At 39.6% G+C, this 20,311-nt stretch overlaps 1 protein-coding gene across 2 annotated transcripts in view; it reads left to right on the top strand.

Moving 5' to 3' along the window:
* Window positions 1-20,311, top strand: part of LOC122636233 (Krueppel-like factor 6) — a 340,915-nt gene that overhangs the window by 309,673 nt on the left and 10,931 nt on the right. For both annotated transcript variants that reach the window (XM_043827228.1, XM_043827229.1), the window contains exons 3-6: window positions 12,085-12,258; window positions 12,551-12,796; window positions 13,705-13,916; window positions 15,052-15,278. In XM_043827228.1, coding sequence (XP_043683163.1) covers window positions 12,085-12,258; window positions 12,551-12,796; window positions 13,705-13,916; window positions 15,052-15,278 — 859 coding nt within the window. The remainder of the gene's footprint in view (window positions 1-12,084; window positions 12,259-12,550; window positions 12,797-13,704; window positions 13,917-15,051; window positions 15,279-20,311) is intronic.

The following is a 20,311-nucleotide window of genomic DNA, read 5'->3' as shown; positions in this document are numbered from 1 at the left end:
GCGCGAGAGACCGAGTGGCCGTTATCCATTTCACGAGCACCTCTGTCTCTCTCTCTCTCTCTCTCTCTCTCTTTCTCTTTTTCTCTCTTTCTCTATCTTTTTTTTCTCTTCTCTAAATGGAAGAGCCGAAGAACGCCGCGGAAAGTCGAGCACGCGCGTCTCGAGGGTTTTGCCTCGCGTCCTCCACCTCGTTCTCGTCCTCCGCGTCGTCCTCCTCGAGAGCAAGTCGAGCGGCTTAAAGTTATGGCCTCCGGCTTCTTCTCGTCGCAGTTGAACGCTGCTACGAACTGTTGCGACGGACCCCGAGAAGTTTTCCTTTTCTCCTCTTTCTCCTTTTCTTTCTCTCTCATTCTCTTTCTCTCTTTCTTTCTTTCTTTCTTTCTCTTTCTCCATCTCTCCGCATGCAGTTGTGATTTACGTGATTCTCCGACGTACGTAGAATCCGCGACTTCGTTCCTTCGTGTAGTTACTTACGTCGGCCTGCGACCTATTCTGCGATTTCTTTCTCTTCTTTTTTATTTAAGTCCTTGGTACGGCACTGATATCCCCCTTTCTCTTCTTCTATCTCTCTAACTGTTTCTTTCTCTTTCTATCTCTGTCTTTGTTGCTCATTCTTTCGTTTCCACATTCTCTCTCTCTCTCTCTCTTTCTCTATCTTTGTCTTTGTTGTTCATTCCTTCGTTTCCAAATTCTCTTTCTCTCTCTTTATCTCTATTTCTATCTTTATCTATTTCTATCTCTATCTCTATATCTCTATCTCTATCTCTATCTCTATTTCTCTCGGTCATTCGTTCGTTTTCCAACTTTCTATCTCTCTTTCTCTCTCTTGTTCATTCGTTCGTTTTCAAACTCTTTCTCTTTCTCTCTTTCCTCTTTGCTAGCTCATTCGTTCGTTTTCAAAGTTAGCAAAAGCGATCGATGAACATCCTCATAGATATCGATCACCGTTTCCCTCTTTTCCACCCCCACCCTCTGGATGATCATCGGTGCTACGAAATGTGATATCCATTCGACGGATATCCATCTGCTATTCAAATACATCAGGGTAAGAGCATCCTACGGAGGAGACGAGGGAGAATGCAAGGGAGAAAGGCAAGGGCGAGGGTGAGAGGAGGACAGGGGTACGTCTTGTTGCTTTCGGCCGATACGATTTATCCTGCGCAATGCTTACGTTCACGTGGAATTCGTTGAAATTTATAGGGAGCGTTCTATTAAAACATACTAGAAACTTCGTTTATATAGATCCTAATCCGGTAACATACTACTCGAGATCTGTTTAAGAGAAGAATATATATATATATATATATATATATATATATATATGCATATACATAAGGATGCGTAATGAATTAATTCGAATTACAAAGATCGTACAGTATCGATACTCCTTCGCTTATTTTTTTTCTAGAATGAAACAGAAAAAGAGAGAGAAGAAAGAAAAAGAGAAAAAAGAATGAAAGAGAGAGGAGGAGAAAAAAAACGATCGTATCGATCGCGATACTTCTTCTCCGATTTCGATGCGGTACGGAACGGAAAAGGTTTGAAATCGATCGTTACATGCAGCCCCCGTTCTCGAATAGGATGTCACGTCACCGTGAAACGTGCGATGCAAGCTCTTTCTCTTCTCTCTATTTTCCCCTTTCCCTTCCATTATCCTCACCGCCATCAGCACCGTCCTCTCTCCTTCCCTCTTCCTCATTCTCCTCATCCTCTTCCTTCGTCTTCTCTCTTTCTCATTCGTCCTATGCTCATTCTCTCTCTCTCTCTCTCCCTCTCCCTCTCCCTCTCCCTCTCCCTCTCCCTCCCCTCCCTCCGTCTACGTAATCATACGAGCGTGAACCATACGTGAAACGCACGTTCTCATACATCGTGAGTTCTCCTACTTCCCTCCTCTTACCCTTCCTACTCACCCTCACTCTCTCTCTCTCTCTCTCTCTCTCTCTCTCTCTCTCTCTCTCTCTCTCTCTCTCTCTCTCTCTCTCTCTCTCTCTCTCTCTCTCGCGGTACTCCTGCTTCCGTATGACATTCATAATGTCTATCTATTCACTCGACCGAGCACTGCCTCTGACAGCGTATGAATTCCAACTTGAATATGTATTGTCGGTACTAAATTAATATATACGGCCGCGAACGCGCTACTATCCACTCGTTTCCCCTCGCTTTCCAATCCCCCTTTTCCACCACCCCCTCCTCCCTACCACCTCCCCCTTCTCCCACAACTTCTCTTCCATGACTCTAGCAGCCGCCTTCTTTCTCTCTTTAACCTTCTTCTATTTCTTCTTCCTCTTTTCTCTTTCTTCTTCTTCTTCTTCTTCTTCTTCTTTCTTTCTTCTTTCTTCTCTTACTCCTTCTGACTTGGCCCGAGTACGCCTCGAAATGTAATTTAATAATGTCTACCACCACCACCACCATCACCACCACCATCACCGCCACCATCACCACCACCATTACCATCACCATCACCATCACCATCACCACCGGTCTCCGATCCTTCGCGATTCAGCAGTGCGGAATAACGATTTTTCCAAGGAGAAGCAGTAACTCTCGTACACCGTTAGACGCTCTAACTCATTTCTTTTACTTGCATTTCTGTCTTTTTCTCTTTCTCTCTGTCTCATACACACACAAACACACTTCTCGTTTTCTTCCCGTCTCCAAAAGAGAGAAAGAGAAGGAGAGAGAGAAGTAAGGGAAAGAAAAAGAGAAAAAGAAATAGATTCAACGAGGTTGGATGGCGCGTTATAATTCCACCGTTCGCACGCGCGTAATCCGTTCGCTCGTTCGTTTCTTCCTTCCACGGATGAGTTGAAATCGGTGGATTTGCGAGAACGTTCGCTTCGTCGATTAAAAACTCTCTGCCTCTTTTCTCTCTCTCTCTCTCTCTCTCTCTCTCTCTCTCTTTATCTTTTTCATTCTTTATCTCTTTGTGTCTTCTCGTTTAACGCGACGATTCGTTGAATATTTGCCAACGATTAGATGCGTTTCTGCTGAACGATCGAGACGAAGAGGAAAATTTGTTCTCTCTCTCTTTCTCTCTCTCTCTCTCTTTCTCTTTCTCTCTCTATTTATCTGTCTTTATTTATCTATATATATATATATATATATATATATATATATATATATATATATATACCTATCTGTCTATCTCGTTTTTCGTTTTGTTCGAATCAAAACGATTCAGAGAGCGTAAAGATAAAAAAAAAAGAAGAGAAAAAAGTAAAAGAAAAGAACCGATCGATCGAGAGCCACCGCCACTGCCGCCGCAACCGACGACGCGATGGCGAATGTCTGACGTTACAGTTCGTCAGATACGGGCCGCATTTCTACACGCCTCATTACGCAGATTTACAGTGAGAGATAGAGAGAGAGAGAGAGAGAGAGAGAGAGAGAGAGAGAGAGGAAGAGAAAGACAGGAAAAAAGAGAGAGAGAGAGAGCGCGAGGAAACGGTGAACCAATCGGCCCGTACACGAATATTCTCTCTCTCTCTCTCTCTCTCTCTCTCTCTCTCTCTCTTTCTCTCTTTCTATCCTTCTTCAAAGTTTTCAGAAGAAGTAGAAGGAGAAGAAAAGAAGAAGGAGAAGGAGGAAGAAAAAATGAGTGGAAAGATGGAAGAACTAGAGTAAACGAGAAGGATGGGTACGAAAAAGAAATTGCACTTTCAATAGTACACCTACTCTTTGCGGGAGAGAAGAAAGAGAGAGAGAGAGAGAGAGAGAGAGAGAGAGAGAGAAATAGATAGATAGAAAGGAGAATTGCTAGGTGGAGAGGAAAAAGAAGAACGCGAATGGTGGTGCTACTTCCCCATCCTTTCCGTCCCGTTCCATCTTACTTCATTTTCATCTCTTTCTCACCATTGAGAGATCCCGCTCTCTTCTTCCACACTGGCACGTTCGAACTCCTCTTAACATTGACGATAGAATCCTTCGTGTATGTTACTAAGAATGATCGACTACCGTCTTATGGTATACCAACTACAATAACGCATACATACATATATATATATATATATATATATATATATATATATATACATGATAGATATACATATATACAAAATATATACATACATAGATATATATGTATATACAATACATATACATATTTTTCATAATTCAGGTTATACATTAAAATACATGAAACATGATAGTACACACATATATCGACACGATAAATCCTAACTCTTACTATCCTCTCTTTATCGTCTCGAAAGGGAAGCTCGAGCATTTTTATCGTAAAAGAGCCACTCTAATGCTCGCGCCTATGCTACTTCCTACTACTCCTGGCCGTCGTCGTGTCGAACGACTCGAGAACTCGTACCTCTCACCTTCGCTGCTTGTCATTCTCTTTGGTCTTCTCTCTTCCCTCCTCGCTCTTTCTCTCCCTCTCTTTCTTTCTATTTCTCTCTCTCTCTCTCTCTCTCTCTCTCTCTCTCGTTCACTAACTCACTCACCCACTACTATTCCCCTACAGCCATTCTCGGTCGTCCTCTTCGCGAGCGAGGGTGCAAGGTATGACGTATTGACACCTCAGCCCACTCATCCTCGCCATTTATCGTGAATAGACAGCTCGAACTACTCTGCTGAGCTCCGACGAGCGGACATGGCGGATACATATTTCACGACACGAACGGTCCACGTCGATACTCTCTCTCTCTCTCTCTCTCTCTCTCTCTCTCTCTCTCTCTCTCTTGGTCTCTCTATTTCTATGGTTTACGTACGAATACGAGTTTAGCTCGTGTAAGACCGTGTCTTGATTGGTCAAGTCACGAATGTGTCTCTCTTCTTCTTTGTTGCTCGTCCATCTGGACGTATTCCAATCTCGTTTTCATGTGAGAAACCGACAAGATCCATTAATCGTTTAGACGTGTCTCGCCTGAAGTAGAAACGCTTTGCGAAAACATTACGAAAGACAAAATCGAAGGAGAACGTAAATAAGTAAATAAGTAAGCAAGCATATAAATAAATAAATAAATAAATAAGTACGAAGTCGTTTATACGAAGTCAATGAGGTATGATGATCGGGGTAACATTAGCATTCTTCTTTGAAATAAATCCAAACGAAGTAATTGAAAGAGATCGATAAACGAAAGGAATATTCGTGGGACGTAGTTACTTACTTTTACTGAGGATCGTACGATCGAATAATAAGCTTTGCTGAGAAAAGTCGTATTCGTTTCTTCTTCGTCGGTTTTACCAAAGGAAAGCTAGTTAGTTTTCTGCGGTTCTTCCAAGAATTTGAATCCTATGATCCTTGGCACCGTTCTCCTTCTCGTGTTCCGAATCTTCTGCGAGAACTGCTCATTGCTCTTCACTTTGAAGACACTGCTGACAAGAAGAGAGAGAGATAGAGAGAGAGAGAGAGAGAGAGAGAGAGAGAGAGAGAGAGAGAGAGAGAGACATTGAAATCGAGAGAAGAATCGTTCATGGGAATAGAAGGGCGTACAAGAGAAGAAAACCTCTCCGTTTTTGCGACAAGTATCTCTCTCTCTCTCTCACTCTCTCTCTCTCTCTCTCTCTCTCTCTCTCTCTCTCTCTCTTTCTGTGTTCACAAAGGAACTGCGGAGACTAATAAAAATCGACTGTTTGCTTAGCCACTGCTATTACGTGCCAGTACGACCGATCGTACGTACGTAGGTAGTAGGTAAGTAAGTACGTCCTCTCTCTCTCTCTCTCTCTCTCTCTTTCTCTTTCTCTCTCTCTCTCTCTCTCTATCTATCTATCTATCTCTCTGTCTTTCTCTCTCACTCTCTATTTTTCTCCCTCTCTCTCTTTCTTTCTTGGCAAACTCGTGGATAGATTTACGAGCGAACGATGGAAAAATTTCTTTGCAAAGGTAGTCTTACGTCTACATTAATTTAAAACTTTAGTATCTCTTCTCGTAATACTCGTATACTAATCGAATGTAGAACGAAAGAGAAACGATTAATTATAATAAAATTAAAGTAATACGGAACGTTTGTCCCTTCTTAAGAAACAATCTTCTAATAACGTACGAGCGTTCTCGAATTATGACAGAGTCTACGATCTCTCAAAAGTAATATATTTCGTTTAACGTCGATAAATCGTTGTCGTTTAGTCGATTGTATAAATATTATGTATCGTTGGATTAAATTAATCCGTTCGTTTCTAGAAAGAGCAGGTTTGTCTCTTGTCTTTAGCGAATGAACCTTTATATCAAAGGAAATTTACTTTGCTGCGTTTCTGCGCGTTTCTGGATCGTTCTCGTAATCTTACAAGCGGTTACAAATTGCTGGTTAACGAGCTTAGACGCATGGTGGTTCTTAACGAGATGACGTCACAACAATAACAAACAATCGCAAATGTCTCGTTCTTGGTCGTACGAGAACGACGACGAGCCCTTAACGAGAACGACTAGAAGCCCGCATAGCAGCATTCTATTGGCTGGACAAGAGCCGGTGCACTCGAGGCATCTGTTCGGGTATCGTTCGGTGGCGAGAAGAGGACAAGAGAGCCACTGAATTAGTCGTAAGTCACTCAACCACGGCTTGTTAGCGTCGTTAACCCTGACCCCGGGACATCGTCTTTCTCTCTCTCTCTCTCTCTCTCTCTCTCTCTCTCTCTCTCTCTCTCTCTCTCTCTCTATCTCTCCATATGTGTATATATATATGTGTGTATGTCTGTGAATACCGTCATCTCAACTGCAGTTTTGACTGAATTCTCCTGTGTTCAATGAACCAAAACGGTTACTTGCCTCACGATTTTCCTTCATTCCGTTCGTACACATAAGTATCGTGAATTCCTAAGAACACGTCGATCGGTTTATTAACTTTAGTAAGAAAGAACGAAAAAAGGATTAATAAAAATGTATCATACTTAAATGTTTTTACGGAATTATGTCATATAAATCATCTTTTGTTATTACTGTTTATCGTTATGTTGTAAAAGAATTGCTTTTTTTGTTTTTTTTTTTTCTTTTCTTTTTTATTGGATAATATCTCAACTGGAGCTATCGCCATCTGGTTATGCGACCACAATGGTTTCTCTTTTTTTTATTTGTTTTTTTCTCTTTTTTCTTTTTTTTCTTTTGGCAAGTTAAAACGACGATCGAGGCTTAAGCCTTAGCTTTGATTTTTTCTTTTATATTCAACTTTCTTTATATCACGTAAGTTTTTAACTTTCTTTATGTTATGTAATGTATAATTTTGTATAAATGCAATATATATACATATATATATATATATCTACTTTTATCTTGAATAAAATCTATGTTAATCATGGTTAATATGACTAAACTAACAAGTATACATGTGTATATATATTCATAATAACGTAAGATAACAAAGAGCATTTAATTCAATAAGAATTCAATATTCCAATACAATAGAAATAATATAATATAAAATCCAACAATAATAGAAATTATAATAATAAACGCATATAGTGTAAGTATATACTATATCCGAGTAGTCCGTTTAAATCGTATCATCAACGTGACGTGCCAATGTCAACTAGTTATCTCCGTTTTGGCAAGCTTCGTTCCTGCAATTTTAAGCGGCACAATGACCCAAAACTAGACGTTTATTATATATTCCATTTAATCGCAGTCGTCCGAAAGCTCGGATCCTTTTAAAATCCACCTGACTCGGTCCACTTAGTGTGACGGAAAGAGTGAGTGAGAGAAAAAGAGAAAGGGAAGGGGTGACTGGAGCGTTCGGAGGGGGTCGGTCGGGTGACAAAAAAGATGAGAGGAGAAAAAGATGGATGCAATAAAAAAGAAAGGAAATTGAGGAGGAGGAGGAGGAGGAGAAGAAGGGTCGTCGTCGGCTCGACGATCGAAAATTTCGTTGGTTGAAAGAAGATAGAACGAAGGAAAAAAAGAAAGAAGAAGAGAAAGAAGAGGTCGTAGAGATGGTACGCAAAAGAAAAAAGCGCATGTGAAAGAGTGAAAGAATCAGTAAAAAAGAGAGAGAGAGAAGAGGGGTGGAGGAGAGGAGGAGAAGACGAGAGAGAGAGAGAGAGAGAGAGAGAGAGAGAGAGAATGGGGCGAAGGAAAAGGCGAGATAAATTCGCGGGTTTACGGCGCCCTTAAAGTTGCGGGAATCTCTTTAACGACCTGGCAGGCTGCCACCGATGGGTAGGACTACGTAAGAAGAAGAAGAAGAAGAAGAAGAAGAAGAAGAAGAAGAAGAAGAAGAAGAAGGGGTGTAGGGGAGGAGGAAAGAGAAAGACTGAAAAGCTTCGTCGATGGTCATGTGCTGTGCGCTCTCGCGTCGCGTTGGCTCGTGGTCTCGCTCGCGCGCGCAGCTAAGAATCCTGCTCGGGTTATCATTCATTTTCTCTCGAGCGAGCCACCGGCTCTGTTAATGACAGTCCCACGGAATTATACTGCGGAACTTCGCGTTTCCCAGTGAAATTGCGAGAAACCGAGTGTAGCTATGTAGGTGTGTATGTATGATGTGTATGTGTGTGTGTATGTGTGTATATAGGTATGTATGACAGGTACGTGGGAGATAGAAAAGGCGAATCTAGTTCGTAGAGAGTTCTTCGAACGGAGAAGCCAGAAGATTACCTCCCCGTACTCTCTCGCGAACTGGGTCGCCTTTTTTTCTTCTTCTCCTTCTTCGTTTCTTTTATATTTTGTTGTCTTTTTTCTTCTTTTTTTTCTGGGAGTATCTTTTTTCTTCTCTTTTTCTTCTTTTTGCTTTTCCCTATCGTTCTGTTTTTCTCCACTCGTCTCGTTTCTTCTTTTCTTCTTTCAACATTTCCCCTGCTGTGGCTCTTTTTAATACACAACACGTAAACGCGTAGGTATACCACTAGCTCGTTCCCCAAGCTTTATCTTTCCCCCCCCCCTCTCTCTCTCTCTCTATTTATCTATCTATGTCTATCTATCTCTCCCTTTCCTTCTTTCTTTTTTCTTTCTTGTCTTCCTTTCTTTCTTTCAGCAGTCTCAGACTCCCTGTGTCTCGAAAGATCACCTAGAATGATTCATTTTATTGTTACCACCGAGCTTTCTTTCTGAGATCGTTACCGTCGAACTGTCTCGACGGAGTGACTAACGCGTGAATCGAAACCACCCCGCGATAGCGTAGAAGAAAGAAAAACTCTGGATATTTCATATGAAAGTGGTATACGGGAAGGGGATCTCGATAAAAGGCCTCGAGAAATCGTCCCTTTCCATAGTCGGCCTCTTTCTCTTACTTCATTGTTATATAGTTCTTCCCTCACTCCCCATACTCCTTCAAACCTTCGTTCTCGTTTCCTCGACTATGTCTTGTTTGTTTTTCCACGGAAACATCGAGATTATTTTGCTCGTCGATTTATAAACGACGCTGTTATCCTCGAGAGTCGTCGGTCGGCTCGTTCTATACGAGAGTGCTATCAAAAAAATTCATCCACGACCCTGAATTCTCTCTCTCTCTCTCTCTCTCTCTCTCTCTCTTTCTTTCTTTCTCTATATCTATCTCTATCTCTATCTCTATCTCTCTCACACACACGTATTGTTTTTCTATTTCGTGGAAAAAAAAACAACACGGTGTTTTGGTATTCGCTGATACTTTTTTTTATTTTTCTTTTTCGTTTTCCTTTTTTTTTTCCTTTTCGTTAATTTTATTTAAGAAAGAAAAGATTTTCTTTTTATCCAAGAACACTGAGCACGATGATTCTCTCTTTAGAATTTCTGATAGTAGTCGTAGATCATATATTCGTAGACTCTAAGAAACTCCATAGTGGGATCGTCTAAAAGCATAATGGACGATTTCACGAAGAGATTCTTTACGATATTCTGGCTCGCTCAGGAAAACGGCCTCGCGGCCATTGTGATAGAATCACGAAGGCCCCCTTAACTTCCTTGAATTATTACGCAGTTTCGTATTTAATGGAGCCAATGGTAAAAAAGGACGAGTTGGTCAGTAGCTTCTTTCGAGAACAAGAGTCGTAAAGCTAAGCTGGCAACCTTTTTAAGTGCAAAGCTCTTGGCTCCTTTTTCTTTTTCTTTTTTTGGTAATCTTTTTTCGTAATCTTTCTCTCATTTATTTGAAATAGAAATATCGTTAGACGCGAACGACGAAATAATCGAGAATTGAAATATTACGCTGAAGAAAGGAGATTATTTTTCAACGAATAACTAAAATTCTTCCACATAATTGAATTCCGACATTTTTATCTTCTTGCTTTCTTTTTTTTTATGTATTTTTTTCAAACTTCAGATCGTCGGTATACCAATGAACATTATTTGTACCTTTTTACGACTTATACAAAACATAATTTCGTGCAACCTCATCGGATCTTAAATGTATCGTCCTTATTTACCTAAAGATTTCGTAACAACCTGTAAACATTGGAAATGAGATGTGTAGAAGAGAAAAGAAAAAGAAAAAAAAAAATAAAGGAAAGGAAAGGAAAGTAAAAGGCAATAACGCTGAATTTATGCAGCGGCATCTATCAAGAACAGACTGTTACCAAGACTCTGATAAAATTCCTTTTAAGATTATAATAACGTCGTTAGAGAGGAGTTCCTTTCCTCCTTTCCCTTCTTACCCTTTACCACTTCTTCTTCACCTTTCCAAGGAAAACTTTTAATCGTGAATAATGGAAAAGTCGGGCAGAGCGATTATTTTCAACGTTGGATGAGGGGAATCAAAGGGCATCATGCACGCTCTTGAAAGTTGGTCGTGGCGATGTCTTATTGTTCCTGTTAAAGGATCCTTGTCGAACAAGAAAATGGACGGCTTTTTCAGTGCGTTCTTTTTCGACGCCACGTCGAAAATTCTTGTCGTCACCGTCGTTGCTTGACAAAGTTCGAAGAAGAAAGCGAAAAGGAGAAGAGGCGATGTCGAGGACGAGGATGAGGATGATGAGGGGGGATGGAAAGGGGGGATGGAAAGTTGAAGAAGCGGAGAGAGGTGCGATGATGGTGAAAGAGGAAAAAGAAGGGAGAATCGATAAGCGTCGTGGCGTTTCGCCATCGCTGTCGATGCTCTCCTCTCGATCCCCAAGCTCAGATATTACGGCGTTTGGTCACGTTTCCTATTTCGTTGGTTCGATTAGCGTTACGATGATTGGGAAGCGACGTTCGATACCGCCTTGCGGTATTTTGCGGTATGAAGCAAGATGATGATAATCACGGCCGGGTGATACTCTATTGCTGCATGCATCGAACGATCGTATCTCGTTATCGTGTTTGTGATGTTCTTGTATTTACAAGAAGAACGTCTCGTTCTTACGACGAACACGTATTTGCACGAGTCAAGGATATACTAGGATATACGTACGTATTCGTTGTACTTTTCTATCGATCTTTCGAAATTTTCAACTCGGCTCGGTAAAATTTTGGACCGTTCGTTCGTTCCTCGGACGAATTAGCGATTAGTTCGTTAACGCTTTTAAAAGATGAAAGATTTGATCGATATCGGATAGCAAAATATTGTTAATCGATTTTGTTAAAGGATCGAAAGGTATACCATTTCTGTTCGTTTATAGGTTGAACACATAGACACCCCGTCTCTGAAGGAAGTCAGTAGGGATGCTGGCGAGTCGTATGGGACTTGACTAGGTTTAGGGCGACGTAATCTCATTTGGGGTTATGGTTGTTGCACAATTCCTCGCAGTAGGTAGTATAACTTTGCACTCTCTCGGAGGAACTATAGCCTAAACTGGCACAGCCTACGGGAGACTACCAACTTTGCTAACTTCGGACTAGTTACGTCGACGTACTTCCATATACATATATATATATATATATATATATATATATATATATATATTGTGCCTCGACTAATAATTTCTACGTTGTTTAGATACCGGTTCCGTCTTTTACCTCGAAAGAACATTTCTTTTGATACGTGACGAAACTAAAAAAAAAAAAAGATTAAATACAAAAAAAGAAAGAGACAATTCATTCGTTTATTCGAAAGGAAAAGAATTAAATAAATAAATAATCGAAAACGTCGATGAAAAGAGTATATAAGATGTTGAATGAAATAGACTATATTTCTTTTCCTTTCATTCTATTTTTCTCTGTCGCTCGACACGAAACGAAACGTTCTATAGCAACTAAAAACCGTCGAAATCGCTAAGAAGTTATCCACCCTCTAACGAACCTCTCTTGTCTTGTTCTTTCAGACATGCTACGAGATGGAGAGGTACCTGAAGGACGAGCCGAAGCTACAATCGTACAAAAAGTTGCCCACGGAATTGGACACAGCACCCTGGAATCTTTTCAGGGCGCCACCTATTTCGTGGACGGCAACCACTGGCACCGCCAACTCACAATTTGAGTCCCCAATCAAAATGGAGGTGAGTTACCGTAAGAATGATATCCCCAAAATGAATTTCATTATTCCCCTTCAACAACTATTTCTATTCACCACACCCCGCCCCTTTGAAATCTTCACGATTCAAGTACAAGCTCTTTTCTTTTTTTTTCTCTCTCTCTTTCTTTCCTATTCTTTCTTTTTTTTCTTTTTTTTCTTTCTTTCTCTCTCTCTCTCTCTTTCTCTCTCTCTCTCTCTCTCTTTCTCTCTTTCTCTCTCTTTCTCTCTCTCTTTCTCTCTCTCTCTCTTCCTCTCTCTCTCTCTCTGTCACGAAGGTAACGACGTCGTCAGACGACAGAGAGACGCTTTGTCTGGAGGACATCAAATTTGGACCTGGCGATCACAACCACAATGGCCGTGATAGGGATCTCCTCGATCGACACCTCGACTCTTTATCGATGTCATCGGCTAGTTCAGCGTGTTCGGCGTTATCTTGGGATAGCTCGCCCTCCCTCTCGTGTACGACGCTTATTCTTAAAAAGGAACCGAGCGAAGACCTCGAGGAGGATGAGGAACACGAGGTACAATATTGATCGTTCAGTGAAAAGAGAAAAAAAGTAAAATAAAATGAAAGAGAATGATAAGAAAAATAAATATACAATTTTTCCGTCGGGATAAAATATTTTTGAGAATTCTCAAACTCGTTATCGATGTACATATATATTATATATTTCACTTGATTCATAAATAATAGTGTTGTCTTTTAATTATGAAGTTTCTTCAAATTAATATAAAATGGCAATTATTTATTTATTTATTCTATTTAATTACGTATATGCATTATGACAAAACTAGAAATTCCGATAATAAAATATCGTATTTATTTAATTATAATAAGTATCTTATTTGTAACTTATATCTGTGTACAGGGTGTCCCGATTATTTCGAAAAATTGTAATATCTCGTGATACCGGATAAGTTATTTTTACAGATTCATTTTGAGACGAAAAAAGGGCACATCGTATGGTGCCAACTTTTTTTTGCAGGATGATTGGTAGGCGAAATTTCAAAGTCAAATTAATGTTATAAATTATATTAAAAATCTGTGAATTGTTAAGAAATATAACACTGCGTCGTTGATTGCCCGCTGTTAGATTATATATTATAAATAATGGCCGAAATCTTTATCTCTCTTTATACGTTTCAAATTATCGATCTTCAAATCAACTCTTCGTTTATAATACAATAATAATAATTATTATTATTTTTTTTTAAGTTCAGTCCTTCATGAAATGTATCCAATTTTTTGCAAAAAAAAAAAAACAGAAACGATACACCTTGTATACATATAATATATAATATATATATACGTAATTCATGTGAATCAAATCGATATTACGATATTTCATTGACGGGATTAGAAAGTAAAGATAAGTTCCGTTATGATTGTTCTCTCGTTGCGTAATGAAAATGGACGTTAACGTAACAGGAGATCGAGGAAGAGGAGGACAGCGGGTGTGAGAGCGAAGGTCAGATCCTGACACCGCCGTCGAGTCCAGGCTCGGGTCAAGGTCATTCCAACTCCAGTCACTCGTCGAGCGGTAGTTCGATGCTCGACGTGCACAACCTCAACCTTCATGGAACGGGCGGTAGGAGTGCAATCGTCAGGGTTACCACCAGCAACGCGCAGGGCGTCGCGAGGTGAGTCCTCGTAAAACTCTAGTATCTACTTTCTCGCAATTCTCTCGCAAGTGCGTTCACGTAACATCTATGAGAATAGCAAAGTGTAAAACGTCTTTTAAAATATCGTTTTAAGGATGTTCCCATTTTTCTAAATTTTCCAATTATATTCGATTATTTCTATTAAATCAATTTTCATTAAATCGATTTTTAGTCAATGTAAATTAATTATTATAGTATTAATATAATAAACTATTCAAATAATATTGCATAGTGTTCGATTCGACGAATTCGAAGGGTTCCCAAAGTTTTACTTAGGTGGGCTAAATTTTTAAATATTCAACGAAAATAGAAAAATACGTTCAAATCGGCTTAAAAAATTAGACATAAGGGAAAATATTATACCAATTTTATAATATAATTGTTCTTTAGTTATGACAATAATTACTTTTTATTACAAACTGTTTATTAATACATTTAAGAAATAATTGAATGAAAATTACTAAATGATTTCAAATAAAAAAAGAAGAAAATAATAAATTCATCGATCTGAAATACGTGACATGTGATGCAGTGGTTGTTTTCTTTTAATAAACTCATTGAGTTTTGGTTTTATGTCGATTGAATGTATTCTTAACATCGTTTGTAAATATTCATCAGTTAATTATATTTCAATTTGGACTTATTAATACTCATCATTGAAAAAGTTTTTTCGCATATATAAATGTTTCCAAATAATGAAGACATTTATTGAATATGTTCGCGTAATTTTGTAAAATCCTGTTAAGATAACCTTTTATAAAAATAATAAACATTAAAAATAATAATTAAAAATCAATCAATGTTGCGATAAGAATACTTGGTTTCGACATGTTTCTGTGATTCAATCAGTTCATTATATTTTTATAAATTCAAAATCATGAATGATATCGCGAATCGCATTTCAAGAATTTACAGGCATTTAATTTAATTGTCAACCTTTGGGAATCCCTGAATAACTAATCTCGGTATTTTCAATAATAAATATCAAAAACCTTATTGTTTATTTAGTTATAAAATAGAACAAATATATAATAATTCTTAATTACACTTAATATTCTCTTCGTTTTCATATTCTTTTAAGAACAACGAGAAAAACAATTGCTTTGTCTCCCAGACTAATCTCCATGACGGCAAATGGCTTCTCAGCGGTCGCGAGCACACAGCACGCGCATACAGGTGCGAGTGCATCAGCGAGCACGGTATCCAATAGGCATCATGCGAGGAGCCACGAGCACAGCCCACCCGACACGAAACGCAGGATACACAAATGCCAATTTCCGGGATGCAAAAAGGTTTATACCAAGAGTTCGCATCTTAAAGCCCACCAGAGGACACATACGGGTGAGTGAAATCAGTGTTTTAATCGTAAAATAAACATTGTATATCGCGAAACAAATTATCAGAGACTATGGATTGATCCTAATCCTACATTCCAAAGGCTAGTTTATTAACAGAAGCGAAAGAGATAGATATAGTAATGTAAAAAGAGAAAGAAAGAGAGAGAAAGAGAGAGAGAGAGAGAGAGAGAGAGAGAGAGAGAGAGAGAGAGGAAGAGAAAGGAAGAGAAAAAAAAGAGATAGAAAGAGAGAGGTGAGAGGGGAGAGATATTAGCGTGGCTAGTAACGCGTAGCGACGCTCCACCAATTCTGTTTCTCCTCGTCGCGGTCGACTGCGGTGGCGTTGGCTACGGAGGGTTGTAATTAACGAACCTCACCACTATCCTCTTTCCATCCTCTCTCTTTCTCTCTCTCTCTCTCTTCCTCTTTCCCTCTTCGTCCCTCTTTGTTCACGGTTTTTGCCACGTCACTCTCAGGCGTTCGAAGCCACACGCCTCTACCACCGCAACGCCACGTTCTCTTTTACTACCACGCTTATCTGACTTTCAAGGGAGCTAGGAAAAAGGGGAAAAGGGAGAGATGGAAAGGATAAAGGATAGGTAATAAGGGACGAGTCGGCCGGGACGCCTTCATCCTGCAGGAGCTTGGCAGGTACGCGTTGGGATTGCTTCTCGCGGATCGTTAAGCAGAACTGCTAACTGCGGGATTATGCATACCGCCTGCACCCTTCCCCGCAATTATGACTCTGTTATGAATTCGTCCTGACGCAGTAATACTACTACCCCTCTGTCGTCTACGTTCGCTACGGGGAGGAAGGGAGGGGAGGGGAGGGAAGTGAAATGACGACGACGACGACGACGACGACGACGACGACGACGACGACGACGACGACGATGACGACGACGACGACGCTAATGCAACACTTGCTTTTCCTTCACGAACGTTCGCGAAACAAATTTCGGCCGATGTCTTCGTCTACTCCATTTCGCTAATTCTGTCCAATAAGAAATGTTAGACGGGCCGAAAATTTTACGAGCTCCGACCATTTTACGACCATTTTTTCTATACTCTTGTTTTCCTTTTTTCTTTTCCTTTTTCTTCTCTCTTCTCTTCTCTTCTCTTCGTCCTTTTTTTCATTTCATTTATTAACAACCGAACGCGATCTTCGAGCTCGATCGAATTAAGAAGAGATTTTTCTTTTCCCATTTATTAATGTTGCTTTAGCTGTAAAGGAAAAAGAAAAAGAAACGTTCAAAAATGTATGAAAAACTTTACGAGATGTACTCTTCTTTCAGTATTCCTTCATTCTTCTTTCTTTTTTCTTTTCAACCAAAGCCAAACGACCGTCTTTAGCTCGATCGAAAATTGAGAAAAGTTTTCCTGTTTGTTAATTATGCTTTAAATATAAGAAAAATTTAAGTTTCGACTGAGAATAAAGTAAACATCCTGTCGGTAATCTTTCGACGAGTTCGTGAGCGTAAATCTTCACTGCGTCAATCGAGAGAAGGAAGGAAGAAAAGATAGAGAGAAAGAGAGAAAGATAGAGATAGGAAGAGGAAGAGAAAGAGAAAGAGGAAGAGGAAGAGGAAGATAGAAGGGATGGAGAAAAAGTGACAAAATAGAAAAGTACGGTGAAGCTACCGGCATGGATGGAAATGGCGGTACACTTTGATCTCGAACGGTGAATCTAATTACCCGGGGCGCTACAGAAAGGTCGTAGTAGTGAAGTCGGGATACGAAGGGATACGAAACCTCGAGCTGATCTTTCCTTCCTTCACGTTTGCCGCGAACTCGACGAAGGAAGGCTACGACCTAAAGGTTCGTTACGAATTCTGTCCGTAAAGTTTCCTCTTGAGGGTTTTTCGCTATGCAGATATCCGTGCAAGTGGAAGTTTCCTTCCACCAGTGTACTCTTTCTTTTCCTTTCATTTCCTACCTTCTCTATCTTCTTCTCTTCCTCTCTCTCTTTTTCTCTTTCTCTCTTTCTCTCTTTCTCTTTCTCTTTTTTTGTCTGTCCGTTTGTCTGACTATCTGTCTGTCTGTCTATCTATCTATCTATCTATCTATCAAAGATCCTCCTTCATCCTGCGGTCTTAGTAAGCGAATCGATACGATCCGATTAAGCGATTTAACAGTCAAAGCCGTCTATTCTGTTTAATTCCATTCTAATAGGACGATAAGACGTTGCTACGAAATGGAACGTCGAACCGGTCGCGAATTCGATCTTTTCCACGTGCTGAGTTATGTCAAGTTAACTCGAAACGAAATAATCACGAAGGACAAATCTGCCTAACGCGATAGGATGTGTAATCGTGTACTTCTTCCTAAGGAAGAATTTTTAGTTTAATGCATTTTTCATTCTCCGAGTGGTAAAAAAGAAAAAGAAATGGGAGAAAGAAAATAAAGAGAAGATAAAGAAAGAAGAGAGGAAAAGAGGTATAGAAAAAGATACGTACTGTGTACCATCATAGAACGAGGGTGCTAAGATAAACCCTTGTCCAAGTAACCCGCAACATTTTCACGAGGGTGAACACAACAATTTTTTTCTTTTTTTTTTCTTGTCTTTTCTTCTCTTTCCTTCTCTTTCTCTTTCTTTCTTTCTTTCTCTTGGCTACATTTATCCTCCGACACATATTAAGTTTCGTATCTTCTTTCTTCCATTTCGTCTAGTAACCCGATGTTTCGTCATGGACAATTTTCTCGCGGGAATTGGGGGAAAATTCGTGATCGATCGATCGCAGGTAGTAGATAGTATGTATGTATATACATACATACATGTATATATACATATGTATATTGACACGAAAATAAAATTTTACGGAATCCTATTTAGAGAAACGACATGTTCAAGGAAAAGCCAGTCGCCTTGCGTTATATATATCCTTTCGTACGATAAAAATAAAACTTATCTAACTCGTTCTAATAAAGTTTCAACGATCGTACTTAAATTTAGTATTAGATCCTTTAGGAAAATCTTGTTATCCATGTACTATCTAATATACGATATCCGCATGGAATATATGAAGATTCAAGTTGGAACAATGTTTGACTTATCGATCTCCAGGGTACGTTTCTTCTCATTCAAGAGATTTCGTTTTCAAGGATCACGTCTTTTCGATATACCGCAAGCGTGTTTTTGTAAACGTGTAACGTGGATATTCTGAAGTAGGTCGGCCAAAGTATCGTAATTTGAGTTGTGGGCGGCAGGAGGTGAGAGTGGGAGAGTAAGAGGGTCGGTGGCGGACGGAGAGAAACATTTTCGTAAGGAACACCCATCGTCGATCTTAAATCAGACAGGAAGAGGAAGGGGAAGGCGCGCAAACGCTTGGGAATTATTTATATCGGCGAAACGTGGAAAACAGTTTCGAGACGAAACTATAGGGGAGAAGGAGAGAAGGGATGAAAGAGTGAAAAAGAGAGAAAGAAAGACATAGCAGACACAGAAAGAGAGAGAGAGAGAAAGAGAGATTGATAAAAGAAGAAGAAAAAGAAAACGAAAAAAAGAGATAGGGTGTTTCAAACGTATTTTTTATGCACGAACAACAGATGCATTCTCGAGCAACTCGAAGAATATGAATATCTCATTCGACGATGATACCTTTTCGTTGTAACCACGGTTTTTCCTTTTGCGAATGTGAACGTCTTTTCTTCTCCATTCTTTTCTCTCTCTCTCTCTCTCTCTCTCTCTCTCTCTCTCTCTCTCTCTTTCTCTCTCTTTTTCTCTGTTTCTCTTGTTTGCGCTTTCAAAAGAAGAGAGACAGTGAGAATGGATAGGGTGAGTAGTAGGTGGAGGTTGGTGGGAGATTGGAGGGTGGGTTTTGTCTGGCGTCGCGACGGTAATTCGAAGTTTGTCGGTACATTGATTCGAAGAGAAAAGAAAGAGGACGCGATACGTCGTCGGGGATATACTCTATTGCTCGAAGTTTCTGGCCGCGGTGCGCATCGAGGTAATGCGATTCGTAAATAATGGCTCGAGAAACTGAACTCGGTCGCGTTCGCCTTCGACGACGCTATTGTCGTCCGTGTAGTCGTCGTATTCGCCGTTGCAGGAGCCAAGTGCATCTGCGCGATTGAACGTGTCTCCTCCTTTTACGCTTAGACCGCAAATTCAAAGTCCATTTCTCCTGCCTCCTTCTCGGTTCTCGATAGACCAGACCACAGGCGTCTTCTGTGAACAAGTCGGACTATATATTTCTTTTTTCTTTTTCTTTTCTTTTCTTTCTTTCTTTCTTTCTTTCTTTCTTTCTCCTTCTTTATCGACAATCTTTTATCATCGATCTTTAACTATCAGCCACGTAAGAGGTTTTATGTAATAGAGGAGAAAATTTTATGGGACGAGAACAATTACTGTACAATACGGTAAACGAATAGATTTTTTCGGTATTATCGATGCGTAAAAAATGATTTTATTCGATAACAAAGTCTTGCTCGCAAACAAAGTAAATTGGGGATCCAGGCTGACAAAATGGGTCAAATATAATTGGAGTGCGAAAGGGTTAATCCTTTGGCATTTGCTTCTCTTCCGTCATTTGAGCTCGATGAATTGGAAATTTATTTATTAGGAATACACGCGAAGCGCATTCGTGCAATTACAAAGGAAATCATAGTAAAAAAAAAAAAATAATAATAATAATAACAATAACAAACAAAAAAAAAAAACAGAAACGTACTTGGCAAAGAATATTTATTTTATTACTAATTCCAATACGATCGTATCGCAATTTTATGAAAAAAAGAGAAAAAAAAGAAAATAAAAAATAAAGAAAGAATCGAGTAAGTTGTGACATAAGTGTTAGTGGTGTTCAGTGTGAATAAAACGCAGATATAGGCGTTTGTTGCTTTTCGAGCATTCGCTAATTGTATTAAGCAAAGACATGGAGTTCGTAATGGTAGGCCACAGATTGTTTCCCGGATAATATCGACTGGTTATTACATAGACATTATTTACACGAAAGTTTGTTTCTGCATTAGGCAGCAAAAGCTATCTATGTATAAGCCTGATATCAAACTAGTCGATCGTAACAAGAATATATATAT

The sequence above is a fragment of the Vespula pensylvanica genome, chromosome 21, assembly GCF_014466175.1.
Source record: "Vespula pensylvanica isolate Volc-1 chromosome 21, ASM1446617v1, whole genome shotgun sequence".
Lineage (NCBI taxonomy): Eukaryota > Metazoa > Arthropoda > Insecta > Hymenoptera > Vespidae > Vespula > Vespula pensylvanica.
The sequence above is the reverse complement of the archived record's forward strand: the minus strand, read 5'-3'. Positions and strand labels throughout refer to the sequence as shown.